The sequence below is a fragment of the Jaculus jaculus genome, chromosome 9 (assembly GCF_020740685.1).
Source record: "Jaculus jaculus isolate mJacJac1 chromosome 9, mJacJac1.mat.Y.cur, whole genome shotgun sequence".
Lineage (NCBI taxonomy): Eukaryota > Metazoa > Chordata > Mammalia > Rodentia > Dipodidae > Jaculus > Jaculus jaculus.
This window is the reverse complement of record NC_059110.1, coordinates 102,057,814-102,083,153: the sequence shown is the minus strand read 5'-3', so window position 1 is coordinate 102,083,153 and position 25,340 is coordinate 102,057,814. Positions and strand designations below refer to the sequence as shown.

At 42.4% G+C, this 25,340-nt stretch overlaps 1 protein-coding gene across 1 annotated transcript; it reads right to left on the bottom strand.

The window, feature by feature from the left end:
* Positions 1-15,126: 15,126 nt before the first annotated feature.
* On the bottom strand, positions 15,127-15,408 carry LOC123463364 (small integral membrane protein 36-like). Its single transcript, XM_045158199.1, has one exon. It carries the CDS (start codon positions 15,406-15,408, stop codon positions 15,127-15,129), a length of 282 nt encoding a protein of 93 aa, XP_045014134.1.
* Between the last annotated feature and the right edge of the window lie 9,932 nt (positions 15,409-25,340).

Sequence of the window (25,340 nt, the reverse complement as noted above, 5' to 3'; positions counted from 1 at the left end):
AAGGAGGGTCCAATGGGAGGGGGTAGATAATGGATGAGCCTGAACAATGGTACCAAACTGCCTGTATTTACTGAAAAGAAAACTAATAAATTAAATTTTAAAAAAAAGGTCAGCTGATAGAACTGGCTATTTTAAAAAAGGAAAAAAAATATATATATAAAATTGGCAAATATGGAAATTACTTAATATGTAAAATACATAAATAAATAAATATTTTATAAAACCATATTATAGCATTTTCTAATGTACATTTTCTTGAAATATGTATGTCCAAAGGGAGAAATAAAATCCTGTTGCACTCTTTACCAACTAAAAAAAAAAACAAAAAACTAAGGCTGGCATGATGGCATACGCCTTTAATCCCAGCACTCGGGAAGAGGATCATCATGAGTTTGCGGTCAGCCTGAGGAGTGCATAGTGAATTCCAGGTCAGCCTGGGCTAGAATGAGACCCTACATCTAGGCAAAACAACATTTATTTATACACAGACCTATTCTCTCTCTCTTTCTGTCTCTCTCTGTCTGTGTCATCATTAATTAAGCAGTCAGAACCTGAACCAGATATCACTAAGTTCAAGACAATCTTCTTAGGTCCATGGTCATAACTTCCAAGTCTTACTGTACATATGATTTCGTGAAAACTTGGTTATCTCACTGCCAAGCCTCGGGGGAACAGAAGCATCCAGTGGACAGAGCAAGAGCTGGACAAACACACTGGAATTGGAGAACTGAATACTCAAAGGTGGGGTGCAAGGAAAATGAAGAGGAAGAAGAGAAGAAGAAAGAGAAGGAAAGGGAGGAGGAGGGGGAAGGAGAGTGAGAGGAAAATCCAACAAGTCGCATTCTGGAGTGATTCTCCGGTCTCTGCTTTCCACAGGCCTGGAGCTACTGGCCTGCGTGGGCATGTCCAGCAGGCAATCTACCGTGGGTGGTCCCCTGCTCCCTCAGGCCCATATAGTTGTAGGAGAAGTGCTCTTGACCTCTGTGCTATCACTTCAGCCCCCAGATGCCCACGTCTTTGGCTTGTTGGTGGTGAGGGTCAGAGCAGAGCCTCGGAATTTGTTTGTTTTAACAAGCACTCAGGTGACTGTGAAGAAGTGTGCCCTCAACCACACTGTCAGCGGCCATGGGCTGCTGTTTCTCTGTCTGCAAGCCCGAACCTCCTAATCTGGACATCAGATTCCCATTCCCTGATCTGTACTGAAGCATGGCTTAGAACGCAATCTAATCTCTCAAATTAATTCATCATAGAATGGGAATACTTGATAGCTTGTTGAACATTTCAGGATTATTCATACATCTAAAAGAAGGCATCTGACTTAGAGATGGATTGATTGGTGGACGTACTCATTCATTTATCTCTGTGACAAGCATAGTGAACTATGGGCTGGCACTGAGAATATAAGAGAGACTAGGACATGGCCTCTGATGCTCAGGAGCCTATGTTGGCGTGGGAGGAGGGCTCAGGGAGAGATGATTCTAACAGAGTAACAAAGTGTTCTTTTGGAGCGCACGACACAGCACTCAGAGAGCCACCGCGGTCTCAGTTCGCAGCGCTGGGGAGGGGGCGCGGGCCGGGAAGGAGGGAGCTGAGAAGGAAGCAGATGGCTGTGAACGTTTCAGAGTCTGAGCAAAGGCAGAATCACACAGGGCTGGGGAGACGGTCAGAGGATGACGCGCTTGTGAGGGCCAGCGCTCGGACTCTCCAGCGCCATGTACAGGCCGGACGCGCAGGAGAACACGTGCCCCTGGCCAGATTGAGGTGGGGGCAGAGACAGGAGAATCTAAAATGCTCGGGCAGGCTAGTTTGGTGAAAGCAGTAGCAAGTAGCACATGCACCACAACAAAGTAAAACAGACCTGACTCGAGGGGCAAAGGGAGAATTAACATCTCAATCCGTCCTCCAACACACGCACGCACGCACGCACGCACGCAGAGGAAATGTTACAACCTTCTAGGGTTTATTGGATTAAACGAACCCCAGTGTGTCAAATGCTTCCAAGCAGTAGCGCGAATAGCAAGGAAATGAGGCTGAGCAGGCAGTGGGGACGGTATGGTAAACGAGGCCTGTCTCAGTCCTTGGGGAGTAATGGAAAACTTAAGCTTCCTTAGTACTGTTTTCTCTTCCCTCTGGTGGAGTCACCATGCAGAGTGCAGACAGGCCTCATAGGAAGCAGAGAACAGTTTCAGAAAAATTCTCAGTTCTTTTCCTCCTGGAGTTACTATCAGGCTGCAGCTCCTGGCGGCCAACTCCCCAGAGCAGCGCTGGTGGCCTTTGCACTTCTGTGTCAAGTGACTGAAGTTGCGTAAGGGTCCTCCGGATTCTGGATGAGCCTCAAACAGTGCTGCTGGCTGACTCTGAAACAAAGCTTCTGGAAATTTCTGAGATCCCAGTAAGAGGTGAACTGGGTACCCTTCTACTCTTTCAGCTCTTGCTTATCAAACCATTTGGGGGTTACCTGGGCATAATGGTCCTTGATATTTTACTCATATCCACAATTTCCAGGTCAGGCAAGGACACCCTGAGTCTGCATTAGAGACTGATGACAGGTGCCCACTTGATCTTTAGAGGCTGGAAGAGCTGTATCTCTTCGATTTAGAGAGAGAGAGAGACTATGGGTGCACCAGGGCCTCTGGCCACTGAAAATGAACTCCAGACTCATGTGCCAACTTGAGCATCTGGCTTATGTGGGTCCTGGGGAATCGAATCAGGGTCCTCAGGCTTCGCAGGCCAAGTGCCTTAACTTCTAAGCCATCTTTACAGCCCTGGGAATGTACTTTTTTTTTTTTTTTTTTTTTTTTAGAATTTGAGATTTTTAAAATTTATTTAAAAATTTTTTAAACTTGTTTTTGTTAGATATGGACATACCACAGAGAAGATCATATTACATGTGCAACTATCCTGGATTATTTTTTTCTTCTAACAGTTCATATTTCATGCTTACTTTTCCATAGCACCTGAAGCACATTTGCCTCCCCTCCCCCTTTTGAGATAGGGTTTGATCATGTGGTCCAGGATAGTAGCTTCATGTTACTGGGACAAATATCCAAGCAGATACAGTTTAGAGAAGGAATAGTTTTGTCTCAGTTTACAAATCCAGAACAAGTTCCATCAATGGCAAAAGCAGCTGGTTTCCTTTCAAAGATCCAAGCAGGGAGACACAACCAAAACCAGCCAGGAAACACCCAAAGCAGCAAGCAAGCACAGGCAGAGCTCAAACTGCAATCTACACTCCTGAGCTGGAATTCAGACCTGTCCCCAATGACCCCAGCGACACTCCCGGCCCCTCCCTGTAGCAGGGATCTGCCTGCTGGGGCTGAAGTTGTGCACTCAGTTTTAATAAGACACCTAAGTCTATGGAGCCATACATTTCAAGTACCTCACTCAGGCTGGCCTTAAACTTGTGGTCAGCAACTATTGTCCCTGCCTCTCAAGTGCTGGGATTACAGTAGGTGTGAAGCACTCACTATTTTTTAAAAAATAAAAACATAGCATTAAAGTATATGAGTACACCATATTGGTTTGTATGTCTCTCATCTCCCAACCAGGCTGTTAGCTTTTAAGTCTAAAGCACAGCCCCGTGCACTTAGGAAAGGTCTACAACTGAATGGAGAACACTGGTGAACACTGGTTTCCACAGAGTGTATATTTTCCTGAAAGGCCCAGTATAGTGAATGGAACTGGCAAGCTGAGCAAAGCTACCCTCAGCAAACCAAACTGCAAATTCCCTTCTAAGCAATGCTGTCAGTTGGTTAATGCTGTTAGCAACCAGATGAAGATGAGCTGGGAAATCTTTAGTAAGATTTAGTAAATTTTTGGTACCCATGAAATCAAATGTTACAGCATCAAAAGCATCTTACTTAGAGTAGAAAGTCACCCCATGAAGGCTGTGGGTGGCCTGGGTTCTGGCGCCAATGATGCGAGACAAAATCTCACACAGGGCATCTTTTCCTTTCTCTTTGCAGATGCTTTAAGAATGTGGGCTATACTCTTTTCATTCTAGCTCTTTTTTTTTTTTTCTTTTTTGGTTGTTCAAGGTAGGGTTTTACTCTAGTCCAGGCTGACCTGGGATTCACTATATAGTCTCAGAGTGGCCTCGAACTCACAGTGCTTCTCCTACCTCTGCCTCTGGAGTTCTGGGATTAAAGGTGTGTGCCACCATGCACGGCTTTTCTAGCTCTTATAAATGTATAAGCTAGAGTGGAATTCCCCTTTGTGAGCCATACTGTGGGATAACACCTTGCAGCTCATATTCTCTCAAGAATAATTTGAATTCTTGGTTTGTGCACTTGGCTTTTTTTTGTGATAAATGCATAAAGGAGAGCATACAATATGGTTTCAGAGTGAGGGTAGTAAGTACATAACAATCTGACATATGGTGTCCGAGAAATGGTGCAGGAGAAAAATCAGTGGACACTTATATTCCCTCCTCCATCAAGCACCATCCAGACTGATCTCAATGACAACTTGCAATGCTTTGTTATCAGTTCCCAGGGGTGCACCAGGCAGGGTCATATGTAAATTCACTTATCCTTTGCAGAAGATGAAAAATGTAAAAAAAATCAGAACTAAATATTCAGAAACAACCTGGGTAACAGGATTATGGGTAACTTATATTTTCTTCTTTATTTTCATACTTTTCAAAGTTTCTTAGATGAGTAAGCATTTTTAATACTAAAAGTGCACTCAGAAAATAGCTTAAATGATGAATAAAAATAGGAAAGCCATACACTTCCTGCTACTGGATGCAGGTCACTGAGTAGTCAACATTATATTTTCTGTCTTTTCCTTATCTGTAGTTTTAAAAATTATTTTATTAAATACATATTAATTTTAGAAGAGAAAACAAACTCACTAGGGGACTTGTTCACCCCATATTCATGATGTACCTTTTCCTTGAAAAGAAAAAGAAAAACTCTGATTTTTTTGGTATTGAACTTTATACCCTCCCATCTTCCTTGTAGATGGATGCAAGTATTTACTCAGTTCTGGCTGATGAAATGTAAGTCGGTGTGGCAGGGTGGGCACATCATTCAGTTAAACTGCTCTGTGCTTATTTCCAGTGTCTTTACTGGCCTGGATCTCATGTTTAGGGTTTGGAACTATGGTGGCCAAACTCTGATGAGAAGACCTTGAGAACAGAGAAAACCTGGTGGAATAGAAAATAAAGTCACCTGGGATACAGGAGGTATGTTGGAGGTTATGGATGTAGTTGAAACACTTTTCTCCCAATACTTGGCTGCAGGAGAAGAGAGAAAACAAACTCCATGTGATTCAACCTTTCTATTCCATTCTTTCTTTTGTTTTTTCTTTTCTTGTCTTTTGTGGGGCTGGGGATTGGGCTTGCACACAAGGTCTTGTACATGTCAGGTACTGAGCTCTATACCCCCAAACTCTGTTTCTTTTTTTTTTTTTTAATTAGTTATGCCTTAGTACAATTTGTAACTAATATACCCAATTAAAAACAAAGCACAAACTTTAACCATTGTAACAAATTCTAAAAAGTAATGATGTTAGGAAGAATGCAATTGAAATTCACTTAGGAGATAAATAAATTAAAGGCAGTGTTCTACTAAAAATCAAGGATTGTCTCCAAAGCCCGAATAAATCTAATATGGTTCACATTGTTAATGGCCTATGCATGGTGGTGAGCTCCTTATTTTTTTATTTGGGAACAATAAGTTTGTTAATACACACCAGCAAGTAGGAGGTTGATGCACTCCACCATATGCCTAAAATGAGACCATTTGTCACAGGTTACATTCCTTCCACAGGGTCCAGAGCAGGCACTGAGTTGAAGAAGCACCAGCATAGGGATAGTTGTGTGAAATGTGGTGGAAAGCATGTTAGCATGTGGGGTGTGTGCACGTATTCTGCAAAAGGAATGCTTGGCCCTCGGTATAAGCATCGTGTAGCTCTCTGATCAACAACAGTGCCTGAGCTGTGTAGTTTGTCTGGACAGAGTCTCTCCTGTTAGCAGTGGTTTCATTCCAGAAGAAAGAGGAAAGGCCAGGGAAAGGAAAGCTACAGGGTCACCAGGGTGCTCTGTCTGTAGCTAAGCAGGTGAGGTCTAATCCAACCAGGATGGTACACTGGGTTAGAATTGGGACTCAGAGCTGGAGCTGCAAGGCATACTCTATCGAATGCTTCTTTCTCCTCCATGCTCTTCACTGTTCCTGGGGAGGGTGAACTGTGGTCTTTGCCTCTCCCTTCTCTCATATGTTACAGGACGGTCTGCTCTACCTCCTCAGCCCTGTCTGCCCAAGCGCATGGCTGCATCCTGGCTGCCTGTGTCCTGCAGTACTTTGTTTCTACAGAGGAGTCATTCTTGCTCTGTGAGAGAAACAAAGTCATTACCAAACAGTGGAGAATGTGTGATGTGTTCAACCCTGCATTGGATGCTGTGGGGCATTAAAACAGATGTATGAGACACCCAGTGTTTTGCAGGAGAGATCCAGCCAGGGAAGAGCATTCCAAAGAACTTAAACCTTTGTATATAAATACCTCATCAAGGAAATCTGCAAAGCACTCTGTGTAATACAGAGATATAGTCTAAACCTAGAAATTGCTATTTGTTTTTCTTTTGTAAAGTCTATATCAAATTCTTAGGCAAGTTTCTCATCTATACTCACCCACAGCAAAACCTGGGGTTGTTTGGGGATATTGAAGTTCCATTACTTCATGTTTTACAAAATCAAAGAGAATATGGTGGAGGTCTCCAAAGGCTGGCATAGAAAAAGATGCATGTAATTTATAAGAATATACGTGCATATTTGTAAAATATAACATGAATATATAAGTATATACATAGACAAGAATTTATATTAGAATTTTCTTCATTGGTAGGAATTTATACTCAATGCTCAAAGGCTTTTGGTGGGCACTGGGTTAGAGAATGATCTTTCTCGTTGCACTTGCAAAAAATGTGCAAAACTGAGAACATGATAGCGGTACACCTCAGGGCTGTCGTGATGATTCAGAAAACAGATGCAGCGCGCTCACACGGTCTTTTCCCGCTCCTCAGTAAGCTTCGCGAACTCCTAGTTGGCTGCGGGAGCTCGAATGTGCTGTGAGCCTGACGCTGGCTGGGCTTTACAAAAGAACTGTGAAGGGGTTGGTAGGTAACACACATCTCCACAAGCTAACTTACATTCCACTGTATCTGTGTTATTATCCAAATGGCAAACTGAGAGTGGCATTATGGTGGGAATGATCTTGAATTCACCTTCGGTATACATAAGGAGGTAAATTATTCACAAACAGGTAGTTTATTATTAGTGACAAATAATTCATGACAACATCTCAGAGCTGATGGTGATTCACTTGTTTGCTGTGACTAGGCAGCTTTTAGTGACCTCTGTTCCCACAACTTATCACACCTGTGTTCTAATCTTGATTGAGTCCTTTCACAAGGCATGCTTATACAAATCACTATATAAACAGTGCTTCTTTATAAAATGGGAAATGTCAAGTGACTGGAACTGGATGTATAAAGTTCACGAGCAAAAGCACTTAGGCTAAAAGTCGTAACTTTTTCATGAGAAAGAGTTGCTCAGTTCATTCTTGCTGTAATTGAAGGAAGCAATGGTTTCCTTCTCTGGGTCTTCTGAGCTTTCTTTGGGGCATGTTTACACTGACTGCTGTTTTTCAAACTTCTATCATAATATTGTTTTTTTTTTCTTCCCTTCTCATATCAAATAGCCTTTAACTTCTAGCTTTCTATGGTAAGAATGTCTATTAATTCTGACTAGTGCCCAAGATTCCAAATTCCAGGACCACGTTTGCACTGTGCTGCCCTTGAGAACTTCCAAGGTCTCTTGAAACAGCATGCCCTCGTTTCACTCAGGTCCCTTGGACTTCCAATCAAAGTCTCTTTCAGTTTCATCCCCAGGTTTGCCTTGCATGCTTGCCAAGTGTACACTGTAGTTGCAGACAGAAGGCTGGAGGTGTGCCCGACAGAGAAAAGTGTATGGCTGGAGTTTAATTAAAGAATGGAAGAGTGCAGAGAAGCCCTGAGCAAAAATAAGTAAGTAAATAAATAAATATGTGCAGGCAAGTTCTTGCTATCTTGGGAGGCTGTGAAATAGCTAATATCTTTATTAATCTGATGTCACAAGCCCCTTATCTGGAATTGTAGGACCAAGAAGGTTGACGTCTAAATGAACTGCTATAATACACACAAAAGGTGGTTATTTTCTTACTTTCTGTTTCTTAATCACTTGTGAGTGGATTGGACTATAGCTCAGTGGCAAGACAATTGCCTACTATGTGCAAGGCCCCTAGTTTAATCTCTAGTTACACACACACGCAGACAACAACATGTCAACACCAACGCCAGCGTCCACACACACACAGACAACAACACTGTCAACACCAGTGTATACACACACACACACACACACACACACACACACATACACACAGGCAACAACACTGTCAACACCAGCGTACACACACACACACACACACACACACACACACACACACACAGCAGCACTGTCAACACCAGCGTACACACACACACACAGCAACACTGTCAACACCAGCGTCCTCAGAGAGGATAGATGAAGGAGGAAGTAGCTCTCGTTGACACCCTTGTGCAATATTAACTCTAAATGCTATCTGTCCACTGCTTCTCAGGAAGTTTTGTCCTAGCTCAGAAGATTGTGGTATTTAGTATCCCTCCAAAATCAAGGCAGGGGTGACAAGTCACAAAGTGTGGCCTTCGTGTCCTCATCATGGCCAACCACTCCGTTATCCTCCAGGGATTCTGTAGCTGGGGTCCATGGTGCAAACTCAGAAGTGAGTCAGGGTCCTTGGATTCTACCAACCCCATGCTGCCAACTTTTGTCTAAGATGACAAGAATGATCTCTGTGTGTGTGTGTGAAGACATTGGTGTTGACAGTGTTGTTGTCTGTGTGTGTGTGTGTGTGAAGTACCCTGAAATGTCAGAATGACTAAATGAGGCATTTAGCACTCACATGGCAGCTTCTCCAGGATCCAAGTATATGTGGAGAGCTCTGAATACTTTAGGACTAGTTCTGTACTGTTTTCTCTCAACCAAATATTCGATCTCCATAATAGAAGTGTGTGTGTGTGTGTGTGTGTGTGTGTGTGTGTGTGTGTGTCTAGTCTCTTGTCCCAATTCAATACTGTGTTATCCAATAGTATTATGTAACTGCCCCTGAAAAGTCTTGAAATGTAAACCACCACCCCCACCACATGTCTAAAACATGCCCTTTAGACACCAAATTAGTTTGTCAGAGCCATCCTTACCAGTGTACCATAAATGCAATGGCTCAAGCCACAGCTGCTAAAACTGTAAGTTATCATTGCACATGAGATCGTGTAACTCAACGTGGGGGTTGCCAACAATGTGACAACAGTAAAAGCTTTCAGAACATTCATCAACCAAATATTAACTCAAAAGAGAACACATAAGAACCCGAGGTGTTTCTGGCAGCTCTCACCTGGGTTGCATCACAATCTTTGCTGAGGCTTGGTTCTGCACACTTCGCCCTGTGAGAGCCATCACACACCAGCCTCCAACCAACACTGCCTGAGTCACTTCAGCTCAGATTGGAGAGCACTGCATGCCATGAATTCAGTGTATATTGAACATAATTTTTGTTCTTAAAGAAAAAAACGACTTTTACTATTTTCCTACCATCATTTCTCATCACATATCAACTTAGTATATTTTTAGGTTGTATTTTACAAGGATGCTTAATTTTAATTTTAAAAGGTCATTTTATTTTGTATTTATTTTAATCTGTTCATTTGCAAGTGGAGAGAAAGAGAGAGTGCAAGACTGAGAATGGGCATTCCAGGACCTCTAGCCACTGCAAATGAACTCCAGATGCATGTGTCACCTTGTGCATCTGGCTTTACATGAGTACTGGAGAATTGAATCTTGGTCCTTAGACTTTGCAGGCAAGTGTTTTAACCAATAAGTCATCTCTCCAGCCCTAAAATTGTCATTTACAAAAAGTTATTCGATGAACTTTGGCTTGGGATTATAACAGAATTTCCAACAATTTCTGAAACATCCCTAGAATATATTTTGCCAGTTTGTACTATGCATTTATGCAAAAACAGTTTTCTTAACATTGATGATTACAAAATTAAAATATCATTCAACTCTAAAACATGTTGAAGATAATCTACAGCTTGCAATGGCAAATATTCAGCCAAGATTTCATTCTTGATGTCAAAATAAGTACACATCTTATTCATATGCAAAATTGTTTTCTTCCTTAATAGTAAAATTATGGGGGTTTTGTATGTGCATGGCATGTGTGGTGTGGTGTGTGTGGGGTGCATGATGTATGCGTGTGTACATGCTGATGCGGTGTCTCACATTCTTGACTTCGGCAGCCAGAGAGCATGAGGTATCCCCATCACTCAACTGTCACATTTTCCTTGCAATGATGGAGTCTCTTACTGATTTTGGAGCTTGCCTTTCACAAGCCCCAGTGATTCTCCACTCTCTGCTCCCCACAGGACAAACCTAGCCATGTCCAGCATTTTATGTGAGTTCTGGTGATTAGAACTCAGGGGCCTTCAAGCCTTTCAGGCCCTCATGCTTTACCTGTTGAACCATCTCTCCAGCCCTAAAATTATGTGTTGTAAAATAAATTTTTCTACAATTTATTGTCAGTAAATACTTGATTTGAATAACTTTTTATATGCCTATATCCCATAAAAATGTCTCAGGGCTGCAAGGATGGATCAGCAGCTAGGCACATGTCATCAAAGCCTAACCACCTCATTTTATTCCCCCATATCCATGTAAAACCAAATGCACAAAATGACACATGCATCTGGAGTTTGTTTGCAGTGGCTGGAGGTCCTGGCATGCCCATTCTCTCTGTCTGTCTGTCTTCTCTCTATCTCTTTCTGCTTGCAAATAAAACATAAAAATATTAAAAAATAAAAACAATGTCTCAGTGAAAAGTAGTGGCAAGTAGAAAAGTTTAAGAAAGTTTTAACAACAGAAGCACAATGATTCATACTCTTGGAGACTAGAGGTTCCAGATCAATATTATTAGGGATTGTGCCCTCTGAAGACTAGAGGTTCCAGATCAATCTTCTGCAGGGATTGCACCCTCTGAAGGACCTAAGTAAGGATCTATTACAGGCTTCCCTCCTGTCTTCAAGTTGTTCTGTTTCTGGTTGTACAACTCCAGTCTTTACAAGATGTTTTTCCTGGATCCATTATCTATGCCCAAGTCCTCTACCCCTTTAAGAAATACTTTAATGTAATGATTTACTATGTAGTCCAGGCTAGACTCAAACTCATGGCCCTCCTATCTGAGCTTGCCAAGAGCCAGGCTAGCATTTCTAGCTATATCCCCCCTTTCTAATTCGTATTTTTAACTTTTATTTCTATTTTTATTTTTTATGAGAGAGAGAATTGATATACCAGGGCCTCCAGCCACTAATTCCAGATGCGTGTGCCATTTTGTGCACATGTACAACCTTGTACATGGGTCACCTTATGCATCTGGCTTATGTGGGATCTAGGGAGTCAAACATGGGTCCTTAGGCTTCCCAGGCAAGTGTTGTAACCATGAAGACATCTCTCCAGCCCTAAATTCCCCCTGTTTAAATACTAAATTTAAATTTATTTACAAGCAGAGAGAGATAGAATAAATGGATGAGCCAGGGCCTCTAGCAGCTGCAAATGAATTCCAGATGCATGCGCCACTTTGTGCCTCTGGCTTTATTTGGGTACTGGGCAATTGAACCCTTGTTGGTAAGCTTTGCAGGAAAGTGATTAATCACTGAGCAATCTTTCCAGCCCCTAAACTTCCCCTTTTTATAAGAACATCATTTCCATTAAGAAATGCAGCTTTAGTTAAAAGTTTATCTCTTGTTGCTCTCAATTAATAAGAGTTACCAAACATAATAACCCCATTTCCATTAAGAAATAAAGCTCGAGGTTTAGAGAGATGGGCTAGCAGTTAAGGCATTTGCCTGCAAAGCCTAAAGACCCAGGTTTGATTCCCAGAACCCATGTAAGGCAGATGCACATGGGGCCGCATGTGTCTGGAGTTCCTCTGCTATGGCTAGAGGCCCTGACATGCCCATTTTTAATCTCTCTCCCTCTCCCTTCTTTTTCTTTGATAAATAAATATAAAATATTCAAATAAAAAGAAATAAAACTTTAGTTAAAAGTAATAAATTACTCATGAAGATTTGAATTCAAGAAAGTAAAGAGGGGCTGGAGAGATGGCTTAGCGGTTAAGTGCTTGCCTGTGAAGCCTAAGGACCCCGGTTCGAGGCTCGGTTCCCCAGGTCCCACGTTAGCCAGATGCACAAGGGGGCGCACGCGTCTGGAGTTCGTTTGCAGAGGCTGGAAGCCCTGGCGCGCCCATTCTCTCTCTTTCCCTCTACCTGTCTTTCTCTCTCTGTCTGTCGCTCTCAAATAAATAAATAAAAAGTTAAAAAAATATATTAAAAAAAAAAAGAAAGTAAAGAGATAATGCTATAGAAAGAACATGTTGAGGCAGCAGGAAAAATGGGATGGCAGGGTCTTAGTCCCAAACACTCCTGGAAGAGTCACAGTGCTTCCTGTAGTTGCTTCCTTGCCAGTTGAGTGACTTGAACATGTCCTTCCCCACAAGGTTCATGTTTCTGAAATCTAATAATCATGGTATTTGGAGGTACTTAGCTTTTGGACTTTCCACCCTCTAGAGCTATGAGTTCAGAGAGTCCCTATAAGTCATTCAGCCATAGCAACAGAAAGAGGATTAACACACCAGCGAATTCCTTAAAGATGACTTAAAAGTAGTTATTACAATGTTGGTTCCTGCCTCAAGAAGACAATTGGATAAACCGCCAATCAAACCAACCAGAAGTTTAGCAAAATCTAATAGCATCGATGCCAAAATTGACCTCAGAGAACTTTGTTATTTCTTTCTTACCTTCCTCTTTCCTCTCCTCTGTCTTTATTCCTGTTTCCTTTCTTGATGGTGGTTAGTATTACTATTACCATTATCACTTGGCTTTTACTTGTCTTTCTTTTAGTCTATTTTTCTCCATTAATTTTTTTGCTCTTTGCTTGGCCCAAATATGAAATTGAAATATAATGGAAAACATTTTTATGTAAAACACTGAATGAATGCTTATTTCCTACTTTAATTATAAATATTCTAAAATTTTTCCTTGGATGAATTGGACATTTTAGATATCTTTCAAAAGGCTAAATTAATTAATGTGGTTATCACTAACTTTTTGTGATCCCCTAGCTTTTCTGTAGTGACATATTTTGTATATGTCATGACATGAGGAATGAAATAAGAAGGTTGGTCCAGGTGAAGCCCATGGTCATTAAAGAGGAGGTTTCTAAAAGCTGCCTGTGAATTTTCTGTATTTATTCATTCATGTTATGAAGAGGAAATGGCTACTTGACCATACAAGCAACAACCCCTTCTGAAGATTTCCAATCTAATTTAAGAATCATATTTAAGGGAGATTATGATTTTCTGATAAAAATAAGAATAAAGTTAAAAATAAATGTCAAAATCTGAAAACAATAGAACTGGAGTTATCTTCTGGTTTGTTATAGCTGAACAATTCTAAAATGAAAACAATGCCCAGTGTTGACGTTGACAGAACAGGTTGGCCAGGCCCTGTTCTGTTTTCTAGGGACAGAATTGAAATTTACTTCTTTGGTTTTTCTTCACAGTCTTGGAAGCTACCACATAGTCATAATCAGTGGACCCTATACTGTTTATATATATATATATTTTATTGCTTTTAAAATTTGTTTTACTTATTCTTTTTATCCAGAATGTCACCTCTTATATTACCAACACACTTTTATCCTCCTGGAAAATAGTCACTTACCTTTCAAAGGAAATTATCATATCTTTGATTGGGCGAGTCACCACTGAAAGAGGCCATTCACCATGGTGCAGGTGGGTACACACTCTTGAACCCTGGGCAGCCTCTGGCAGAGCACATGCAAGGCTTCCTGCCCTTCAGAGTCAGGTGGTGAGGGATTCTTCTCTCTCCCCCGGGGAGAAAGAGTTCCTAGCACACTTCCTTCTTTGGTTTCCACACAGGTCATCATGGTCACCCTTGGCTCAGGGAGGAAATGAGTGATGTAATTTTATGCCATGGGGATAATGGTTTTAAAATTATGGAAATACAACCTCACAGTGCCTAGCAATACCTCCACAAGACCCTTATAATAGGAGGAAAAGACGATGACCTCAAAACAAAAGACAGACTCATGGAGAGAGGGAGGGGATATGATGGAGAGTGGAGTTGTAAAGCGGAAAGTGGGGAGGGGGAGGGAGTCATCATGGTTTGTTTTCTGTAAGGATAGAAGTTGTCAATAAAAAAGTAAAATAAAATTGTGGGAGCAGATGAATGAGCAGGATAATGAATTTATTAATTAACTGCCAAAAATGAAGAAGCAAGCAATGGGAGGCAGTTTCCTGAGGAACTAAAACACTAGGCTTTAGGAAATAACCCCATCCTTTGGAGATTTTATTTTACTAGGCCCAAGGTACAAGGAGATGGCCCAACTCAGCCGGTCACTCCGCTGATGAGTGGAGGAGGAAGGCTTGTTGAACCCAGGCTCCGTCCTTTCATTTCTCAACTATGTGCTCTTCAGTGAGTGTGACTCTGTTCTGACTCTCAGTGGGTATTGAATATAGATGGCTGGTAAGGACAGAAATAATTACTGACCTGATTCTGAATGGGTTCAGTATGGGTTTTTTCATAGCAAAGAATTTTCAAAGTATAGATTTGAGTGAGTCTCATTCTTTATTAAACACCACACACACACACACACACACACACACACACACACACACACCTTTTAATCCTTACTCAAAGTCAACTTCTCTTATCAGGAGTGCATAAGTAACCAACCTTCCTACACAACGGTACTGCTGACGTTTTGCATTTGCAGAACACACCAGAAAATAACTTCGCGCATCTTACCTTAAACCGTTGCTTTATCCGCAGAGAATAACCAGAGAGTAGCAACAAGACAGAGATTCAGTCTCCTCATTTAGACCTGCATTTAGGGAACACTGGAGCCACAGTGAGGAAGTTCATTTCCTGCAGAAGGTTTGATGTCTTTTCCCACTGTCTGTTATCCAGTCTCACACCATGGTGCTTTTCTTCCCGAGTGCAGCCGGGTCTTTACAGGGAGGGTCAGGTCCCCTGGGCCAGTGGGTCCCGCGAGCGCTTTGCTGCATCACCACTAAGCGGATGGAGGGCTGGGCGTCCGCGGCGGCCTCGGGAGCGTACTCCTTGCTGGGGTCCTTGCCTCGGCAGTCGTAGAGCACGCAGGAGATGAGGAACACCAGGAGCAAGATGACGTAGCTTGCAACGAGGATGATTAGGTTCAAGGTGACTGGGTCGATCTCCAGGTAGAACTCCATCACCTCTCCCACGGTGCGGAAGTGGGTCTAGCCAAAGGCATTTGGGGTCCGTTTGGGCATGGTAGGGAGCAAATGGTGGCTCGTTAGAAGGGCTATGTTGACTCTGGGATAAAAATACAATAATCCCCACGGCTCCAGGAAGCCTCAGGGATTAGAGCTGCTTGGTTTAATAACTTAAGCTCTAGCTGCTAATACCACAGCCACCAAAACAGAAGGGGAGAGAAGAGAGAGAGAGAAACTGTGTTATTGAATTATTGAATCCTGGTAAGCATGTAGTAGTCATTTAAGCAAAAGCATTGTTAACAAGAACACCAAGCTAACAGTTCAAAGCCTGGGGAAACTGTCCAGTGTATAGTATTGTTTTCCTTCATCTCAGAGAAAGTTAGTGCCAAATACAGAGTGATTTGGATTCCCAGCCCTGTGAGCTTTGGTGTGGCATTCTTTTAACAAGAGGAGGACTGTACCAGTGCCTAGATGTTTACCCCTTCTCCACCCCTCCCCCTTTACTCATCAGTTCAAATATACTTGTCATAAGTCCAGGAGTACTTCCTCTGGAAGGACCATAGCTTTTCTTCATGGAGGCAGATCTATAGAAAGAGGGCTGGAGAGATGGCTTAGTGGTTAAGGAGCTAGCCTGTGAAACCTAAGAACTCATGTTCCAATCTGCAGGTCCACATAGTCAGATGCACAGTGACACAAGCATGTGATGTCACACATGCACCCAAAGGGGCTCATGTCTCTGCAGTTCATTTGCAGCAGACTAAAAGTTCTGCTGTGCCCATTCTCTCACTCTTTCTTTCTCTGCCACTCTCTCCCTCTCTCTCAAAAAAATGAAAGGAAAGAAGGAAGGATGAAAGAAAGAAAGAAAGAAAAAGGGAAAGAAAGAAAGAGAAAAGGAAGGAAAGAAAGAGAGATCCACTTATACCCAGGATGTCTCTCGGTGAGCCAGACTCCGGGAAAGCAGAGTTGTCCTCTGTGCCCAACAGTCACCAGCCTGGCAAGGCTTCACGGGCAGCACTCTGCAGAAGATGGTCACTTTCCTTTCCTCACACGAGCTCCAGCTTCTTGACTTCTGTAGTGAACTGAATCTATGCAGCCCAGGTGCCTCCACATCACAGTATGCAGGAGAGTGTTGGTCCCTTTAAATACATGGCACAAATGCTTGCTAAAATTGATTTTGAAATGAGAACTACCTACCATATGGTCCATATTAACCTGAAATGTATGCAACCACTGTGTTCTACTAAGTAGAGGTTTTCACATCAATTCTAGATTTCTCTGGCGGTAACTCATTTTTTTTGCTTGTGTGAATGTTGTGTGTTGTTTGCACATGTATGTGCCCATCCCATGCAGTGCCCATGTACTTGCCTGTGGGGGGCACGCTTGCTGGAGTGGAACGTTAGTTAACCTGCTTCATTGCCTTCCTGTCTGTTTTTATTTGAGTTGAAGTTTCTTACTGATCCTGGAGCTTGCCTGTTTTTTTTTTTTGTTTTTTTTTTTGTTTTTTTTTGTGAGCTCTGGCAGGTCTCTTAGTTCTAATGGGACTGGGATTACAGCCGTGCATGACCATGCCCACCTGTTCATGTGAGTCCTGGGAATCAAACTCAATGGATCTCAGTCCTCCTCAGGCACTCATGCTTGCACAGGAAGGGCTCTTGACTACTGACCCGTCTCTCCAGCCCTCTGGTCATAAGTCTTAATCATGGCGGTGAAACTTGTACTGGCCTCTCTTCAACCATTATCCCAGTTCTACTGACCTTTCCCTTGTTGTCTTGCAATATTCTGCTCAAGACTAATTGTCTTTGGCTCCCATGCCCTATTGTTTGCATGAAGGTTTGTTTTTTGTCTTTGTGTACAACTGGCCAATGTTCTTTCTAAGTGAAGCTTCCTGCTGCCCTTCTTGGTAATGTCTTGTATGAAAGGCTGCCTAGAGGTTTGCTTAATGGACCCAGGGTGGGTAGCCTCGTTTACCTTGTGTCCATCAGCGCCGCTTTCACGAAGGGCTTTTCCTCTTCTGCCATCTAGTGGGCAACACGGAGGCTGCTGAATGAGGAACATTGCATTACATTACGGGGATGGTGACTGCTACCTGTCAGGCAATGGGGAGGGGTGCAGGCAATAAGAATAACAAGCCATGCTTCAGAACGAACCCTTGAGGTAGTCTGGAGGAACTCATTTCCTTCGTCATTGCAAACTTCACTGCATGCTGACCACATGCTGGCGGGTGCTAGGCCCTTAGGAGCTTGAGTGTGTGCTAAATACTGAAGCTACTGCCCACCCAGCATTAGAGAGCTCAGGGGGCAAGACGGGTGCTCGACCCCATTATTCAAACCTCATTCTCCTGGTCTGGGAGAATTTAAACCTAGAAGAGCAATGGGATTTCATTTCATCTTTCCACTTTCACGTTTTCATCTTGCTCTCATAGTCTGAAATATGAATGAAATGTCTCTTTGGAATACTCTATGCTGGGGGACATTCCAAACTTATAGGGTAGGTATTTCATGAGTCCTTACTTGGGACCATGCTCATTTGTTTTTGTTGACTGTTGATAAGGATCATTACTTAATACATGCATGTTCCATGTAGTGGCAACACCTATAATTGCATCTTAAAAGAATTAGAGTTTATTGATTAAACTACACAGTTTTATATTTAAGAAGCTGGGATGGGAATTTCTCCCCAGTATTACATAGAGTTCCTTATGCTCTCAATAAAATATGATGTCTCCAGAGTGCAGGTTAAGTTCTTATTCGTTTATTTGAAAGACACACACACACACACACACACACACACACACACACACAGAGAGAGAGAGAGAGAGAATGAGAATGGGTTCACCAGGGCCTCCAGCCACTGCAAATAAACCACAGACATGTGCCACCTTGTGTATCTGTCTTAAGCAGGTCCTGGGGAATTGAACCTGGGTCCTTTGGCTTTTCAGGCAAGTGGGTTGACCACTAAGTCACCTCTCCAGCCCAAGTTTTCATAACTTCAAAGTAAAAAGTATCACAAAACTGTAAAAACAATCACAGGACATTGTCTTGTAGTTGAGAATATTTAGATGCTGAGATGTAGCTTTTTCAGCCTAAAACAGTAAATGACAGAGTCTTTAAGTACATTTTTATGAATTCTAGCCTGACATTTACTTTACTGGAGCTATTAATTAAAGAGTGGGAAATGAGAAAGAAGTACACACTATCAATACTAGCATAAGGAGAATGACAGAAACTTAATGCTACTCATCCACATTTTCCCTAAGCTCCTTGACCGTCACTGAGAGCGTCACCCTTCTCCCAGCCCATGCCTCGTTAGTGTTCAGTTGCCATCTAGAATGTGGCTTCCTGGCACCCTCTGGAGAAACGCGGTTTGTGTTTGTTTTCTTGTTGCTTGTTTGTTTTTGTGAGGCAAGGGGTCGTTCTAGCCCAGCCTGACCTGGAGTGCGTTTGGCAGCTCAGGCTGGCCTTGAACTCATGATGATCATCCTCCTACCTCTGCCTCATGAGTGCTGACATTATAGACATGAGCCAATATTCCCAGGCTGACACATTTGCTTTTATTTTTACCACAGAATTATTTCATATTTTTTCCTACTGTATTGTGTCCAAGTATCTGTTCTCAAATCCATAACTACCTGGAACCTGAGGATGTGGCCTTATTTGGAAATAATATACATTTACTTAAGATGAGGGCATTCTGGATAGGAATGAGCCCCGAATCTCATAACTGGTATTCTTAGAAGCAGGTTCTGTGAGGTCACAGACAGCAAAGAGGAAAATGCCATGCGAAGATGGGGGCAGAGACAGGAATGCATACTCTAGGGTGCCAAGGATTGCCAGCACTGCCAGAGCTGGGGAATAGGTAGGAACAGATGTTCCCTCAGAGCCTCTCAAGTAAGCCAGCCCTGCTGCCATCTTGATTTCAGCCTTCTAGACTCCACAACTGTGAGGGATTAAATCTCTTTGCTTTTAACCACCTATTTTTGAGATATCCTGTTTTAACAGTCCAAGGGAACTAACAGACAACTGATTTAATGCATATGTAAAACCAGATGTGGCTCATGGAACACCATGAGGTATCCAGGATTTTTAAAGGTCCTCTTCTGCTTTCTTTGGGCACCTGTGCCTTGTGGTATTAGAAGGCTTGGGTGCTGTCTCCTCCTTCTCAGGTATGGCTCCAGACTCAAGTGTGTATGTGGAGATGAAAGAAAATTCCTGTGTGTGAAATTTATTTCCATAAAAATAAAGTCTTCTATTTAAAATAGCATCTTTCTGGCAGCCCTTCATGTCGCTTTTTATATCCTCCCAATAAATTCTTGAGAGACAGTAAAAGAAAATATAAAACCCTATGAAAACAATGGTGAACAACATTTCAGGGATACTATTTTTAAGGTGGAAAGTCATTTAATCCTCTTCACTCCTTATCAAGAATTTTTTGAACCCACTTCTTTTGTATAAAGTAGTTTTAATTACCTGACATAAAGAGAGGGGGAGAGGAAGAGTGGGCACACCTGGGCCTCTTGTCAATGAAAATGATCTCCAGATGCATGCGCCACTTTGTGTTCCTGGTTTTACGTGAGTGCTTTGGAATTGAACCTGGGCTGGTAGGTTTTGCAAGCAAGTATCTTCAACCACTGACCCATCTCCCCAACCCTGAACTCACTTCTTTCCCCTTCATCGTCCAAAATTTCTAAAAGTTAGTAATAACACTGAGGGAAGACCCAGTCTAGAGGAGCCAAACTCATCATTTTTGAGTTCCTTTGTAAACTTTTAAAAATATTTATATCCATGTCCATAAACTCAAACCTAGGCATTGTAGGGAAAGCAAGGGTGTTTCTAGAATTTAAAAATGTAGTTTTGTGCAGCAAGAAACTAAAAGCAACAAGGTGCGTACTAAAGCCCCTGGTATAGGCAGTAGGCATGAAGAATGTGGGTAGCTTTCCTACCTTTAAGGTAGTCGGAGTTGAACCCCAAAGTCAAGTGACAAGAGTTTAGGTATTGATCACCTCTCCCCTCATTACATATCTGGATAAAAGGCTAGAAAATCACTCAGGAAGGCCTTTGGATATAGAAAATGTTGTGCTTTGATTCCAGATATAGCTGTGGAAGGCTTCCAAGTTCACATGATACCGAGCAGCAAAGAATTGTCTTTGTTAGTGAGCAGCAACAGGAAAGGGCTAACAGGACAGACCAGGTACCCCCAACAGCTGACCCCCACCATCGGAAAATACAAGGAAAATGGCCAAGCATTTCCAAAACCCCAAGATGAGATGGACTTGGCTCTACCAAGAGGACAGAGTGATCAATGAAGTCTCCAGGGAGAGGAGTCTCACCCAGTGATAGAACTATAAGTGGGGAGAAGTAGAATTGAGGATACAGCAAGAGCTCTCCTTAGGAGTAACTTGACATGCTGAGGGCATTTGGGTATGTGAGTGTGGATTCTAGATGAGCTTTGCAAGTGCAGAGTGGAGAGCCATGCACATGTGGCAGTCTGTATGCTTACAGAACTGGGTGAGAAGGACTGAAAGAGTGAACGTAGAGAAAAGAAGAGAGCGTAGGCTAGGGCCAGAGTGCGCCAGTATTTGGAGGTTGAGCAGAAAAGAAGGACTCGCTAGTGTGGAAGAGAAGGAGTGGCTAGTGAGGCGAGAAGAAAACCAGCTCATGGCCTCATGGAACCAAGACAGAAGAGGATTTATAAAGGAATGCAACAACTAATCTGAGAGATATTAACTGAAAATAGAGAATTGGTTATCATTTTTGAGGTCTTCATAAAATCCAAGAATCTTTCATAAATAAGATAGGAGGAAGGGTTGAATCCCCGCCCCCCCCCAAATAGATGAGAAAATAGAACAATGCAGTGGAGGCGGTGAGTATCGATAGCTGTATGGAGTCTGGATGCAGCTTTTAGGGAACTGGGAGGTACCTGGAGGGGCATGAGGCAGTGAAACAGGTTTGGTTGTTGTTTTTATATAGATGGTCCTAAAGCATGTATATGAAACCATGGGAGCAGTCTAGTTGTATAAATGTAATTGATAATACATGAGGAAAAGGAAAAAAAACAAAACACAGTATCAACTTCCATAGGCAGGGATGGGATTCGGAATCACATGGAAGGATGGGTCCCAACTAAGAGTGAGACAATTCTTCTATCATATTGAGAGAAGAAAAACGAATAAATTAGAGGTAGGAAGATGACATTGGTTTTATGTCATTCCTGAGGGTTTTTATCTCCCCCAACCTGGAACGAGTTGAGGTCATGACAAATGGGGGAAATGTGTGCTACATTTGAAAAGAGTAGAAGCGTTTCAATATATATTTTCAGGAAGGAGAAGCTATAACCTAGAGAAATCAGGTAGGATTGTTGCACAGTGCTGAATTTGCACTTAATTCCATGAATTAAATGTGAAACATCAATTCAAAGTAGGCACATGGTTTGTTTAAGCAGATTGGAAGTTTCACTGGGTGATCAAACTGGAGTGGGGGTTAAAGGTATTAGAAAGGAAATGGTTCTGGAACGGGATTAAAGCCTTTAAGCTGAGGGGTGCGGAGGGGAATGCTGCCGCGCGGAGTGTGGGGGGGCGTGCGCTGGTGACTATGATAAATGGGAGGGTTTAGGAAGTTGTTGCAGAGGGTCAGGGTTGAGGTCGAAATGTCAGAGTTAGTGGCGATGACAAGGCTGAGCGAGCACCATGACAATACAAGGCTGAGGTGGAGCAAAGGACCTATCTTTGGAGCTGAGCAGTCAAATTTCAATTTTCCCGGAAGGCTGTGGAAGTGGAAGTTAGAGTGAAGAGAATGAACTGAGCTGAGTGTCCAGGTCCTCAGGGGCAGCAGCACACTCAGGAGACTGCTGACTGACAGTCATAGTAGGCAGTTGGCAGTTAATTCTGATAATGTGTCCATTGTCAGAAGAGACAGTTTGAAGTAATGAATTGTTTACTGAATATGCAGGAAGTGAAGTATGTGGGTATATTAGTTCCTTGCAGCTGCTGTAATGAATTAACACAAATGTTATGGTTTAAACAGTAGTAGTTTGTTTCTTTACAGTTCCAGAGGTAGAAATACAAAATTAATACCACTGGGCACCAATCAAAATGTTTATGTCTCTACTTGCAACAGACCTTCCCGGGAGAATATGTTGAAAGCTCTCTCTACTTGATCTGGTGGCTGCTGGCATTTTTTGGCTTGTGGACACACCATTTCAATCTTTAAAAGCTGCATCTTGACCCGGGTAGATGATTCAATGGTTAAAGGTACATGCTTGCAAAGTCAGATGGCCTGGTTTCAATTCTCCAGCCACCCACGTAGAGCCAGACATAAAAGTGATGCATACATCTGGCATTTATTTGCAGAACCCGGCACTTCTACATACATGCATAAACAAACAAACAAATAAATAAATGCAATAAGAATCAGCGTCTTCCAACATGTGCACTAGTTTCTCTCTGCCTTCTTTCTGTGTGTAAAATCTCACTTTTCCTATCTTATAAGGACACATCGCACTGCAGTTCTAATCTACCTTGATACTCCAGCAAAATTTCCCCATCTCAGGAGCCATAGTTTAATCCCTTCTGGAAACATAGCCATGCAGAAAAGCACTCCCGGTTTCCAGGAGCTAGGATGCGGAGATCCTCTAGAAAGGCCTCTTTTCAGCCAACCCACAATGTGTGACAAAGAAGAAAAATCTGCACTTGTTTCAAATGGCTGGTATAAAATCAGTGCCCTAAGCATGGTCAGGTTTCCATAAAAAAACATGTATTACAATCACTATAATACTCATTTTTACTTAAAAAGACATTAATCTTGACTTTAAGTCTCAGAATGCATGAACCAAAATCAGAGAAGAAGTGATGACTGTACCTAGGCTACACGTTCCACCTAAAATGTTTCCACCTAAAAATGAAAGTGAAGCCAATTCTCTTTCACATCAATGGTAAGAAAGAACTTCATTTGTGTCTTGTTTTTTAAAGTATTGACAAGAATCTGCTGGTGGGGTGGGGGTGATTTCACCCCGTATGCTATTCAGTTTTAGGGACAGCAAATGTTCTCACTTCTGTGGACTGTCTTTCTTTCTTCTGCTCTCTTTCTCTTCTCTGCTTAGAAATGTTTCACACCCATAATGACATTCTGTATTTCCCTATCCGAGTTTCAATCCATCTGGAGGCCTTCTGCATTCCTTTCAGCTTTGGACTTTTTATAACCTGTGATTAGGATATAGATGGTGAAAGATGCCTCCTTTATCTTCATCCAATATCCTAAGTAAGATTTATATAACGTCACTGTTCATTTACTTGGATATGGAGATTGGACTTGGGAGGACACACATGGAGTTAAGATGTATATTTGGCTCTAAGAATCAGAGAATGCTCAGATGCAACCAAAACTTTGACAGTGTTAATTGCAGAGATGCCAAAGCAACCCAGAGGCAGGTGCGAGTACCATATGGAATGGCAGAGAATGCTGGTGGATCTATATTCAAGATATATTAGAATCCAAAACCTTTCACACCATCATCACAGCTCTGACTTTGTGCCAGGCTGCTGTGACCTCCTAACTTTACTATGGCAACTAGGTTATCTGCTCAGCTCTCACTATGGCCTCTGAGCCACCACAATCACCCCAGAGAGCCTTTTAAAGCACAAGGCAGACCATGTTAATCCATTGCTCAAAACTTCCATATAGCTTCTTGTTTTTCCCCAGCAACAGTCAATCTTCTTACAAGGAAAGCAAGGCCTTGCATAAGCTGGCCAAGTTTTTGCAAGCACTCTCCCCTCACATGCTCTACGCTAGCCTCACTGGTGTTCCTTGCATTTTCCAAGTCCCTCCCATCCCAGAATCTTAGTGCTCACTGTTCTTGCTGCCTAACCTCTTCCTTCACCACGTGTATGCAGAGGTGGCTTCCTTTGCTGTATGGTGGTTTGCATGTAAAATGAATGTCCCCTTCCCCTGGACTCATACATTTGAAGGTTTCGTCCCCAGGTGGCACTGTTCTGAAAGGTTACAGAAACTTTGGGCAGTAGAGACTAGCTGGAGGATGTGTGTACTGGCACAGGACTCGAGGTTATATAGTCCTAGCCCCATTGTTTTCTCCCTCCCACCCCCTTTCTCTGTCTCTGTTCTCTCTGCTAATGTGATGATGTGACACTGCCTTCCTGCACCCGTCATGCTTTCCCTGTCACATGGACTAGACCCTCTGGAAGTATTTCGTTTTCTCTAAGCTGCTTCTGGTCAGGTATTTTGTCCCATTGATGATAAAGCAACTGATGCAAAGGTATTATGAAAGCAGCTTCCAAGATCTTTCATAAAGTAGGGACCTTTCTTCCCTGCACTCTCTTTCTCAATTACCAATATAATATTTGTCTGCAGTCTGACATACTCCATATCTTATCAGTATTTATCATATGCATGTCCCCAACAAAAACTAAGCCCCATGTCTATTCACTGCCATGTCCATGTCCCTGCACACTGGTCCTTCTCTGCTTGATTTCTAAATGCTGGAACCTTCTGTCCTAAATTCTCTTCTCTCCCTTGCTTTCACTTTCTTTCAATGCCTTTCATCCAGACCTGTGATTACACAAACTCCTACATATGGATGGTACTTTGCAAGCTTGTAAACACAGAACACAGATTCAAAGAGTGGGTAAATAAATGGAGCATTTAGACAAGTAGCTCTTGCCTTTCTTGATAAATTCTCGCTCTGCTTGTTAGGAGATAATGGTGATGTGTTGCTTTTCCCATTGCTGCAGCCCAACACCTGACAAAAGTAATGAAGGGAAGAAGGTTTTGTTGTTGTTTTGTTTTGGTGTGTGGTTTGAGGGGATATTGTTCATCGTGTCAGGGAAGGCATAGCTTTGGGGGGCTCAATGTGGAAGGAGAGTTAGGCTGTTTGCTCAGATCTCAGTGGGTCAGGAAGCAATGAAAAGGGATGTAAGTGCC

What these genes read in the sequence shown, in the direction of transcription:
- LOC123463364 (XM_045158199.1), bottom strand. Translation starts at nt 15,408, where the DNA reads ATGGAGTTCTACCTGGAGATCGACCCAGTCACCTTGAACCTAATCATC.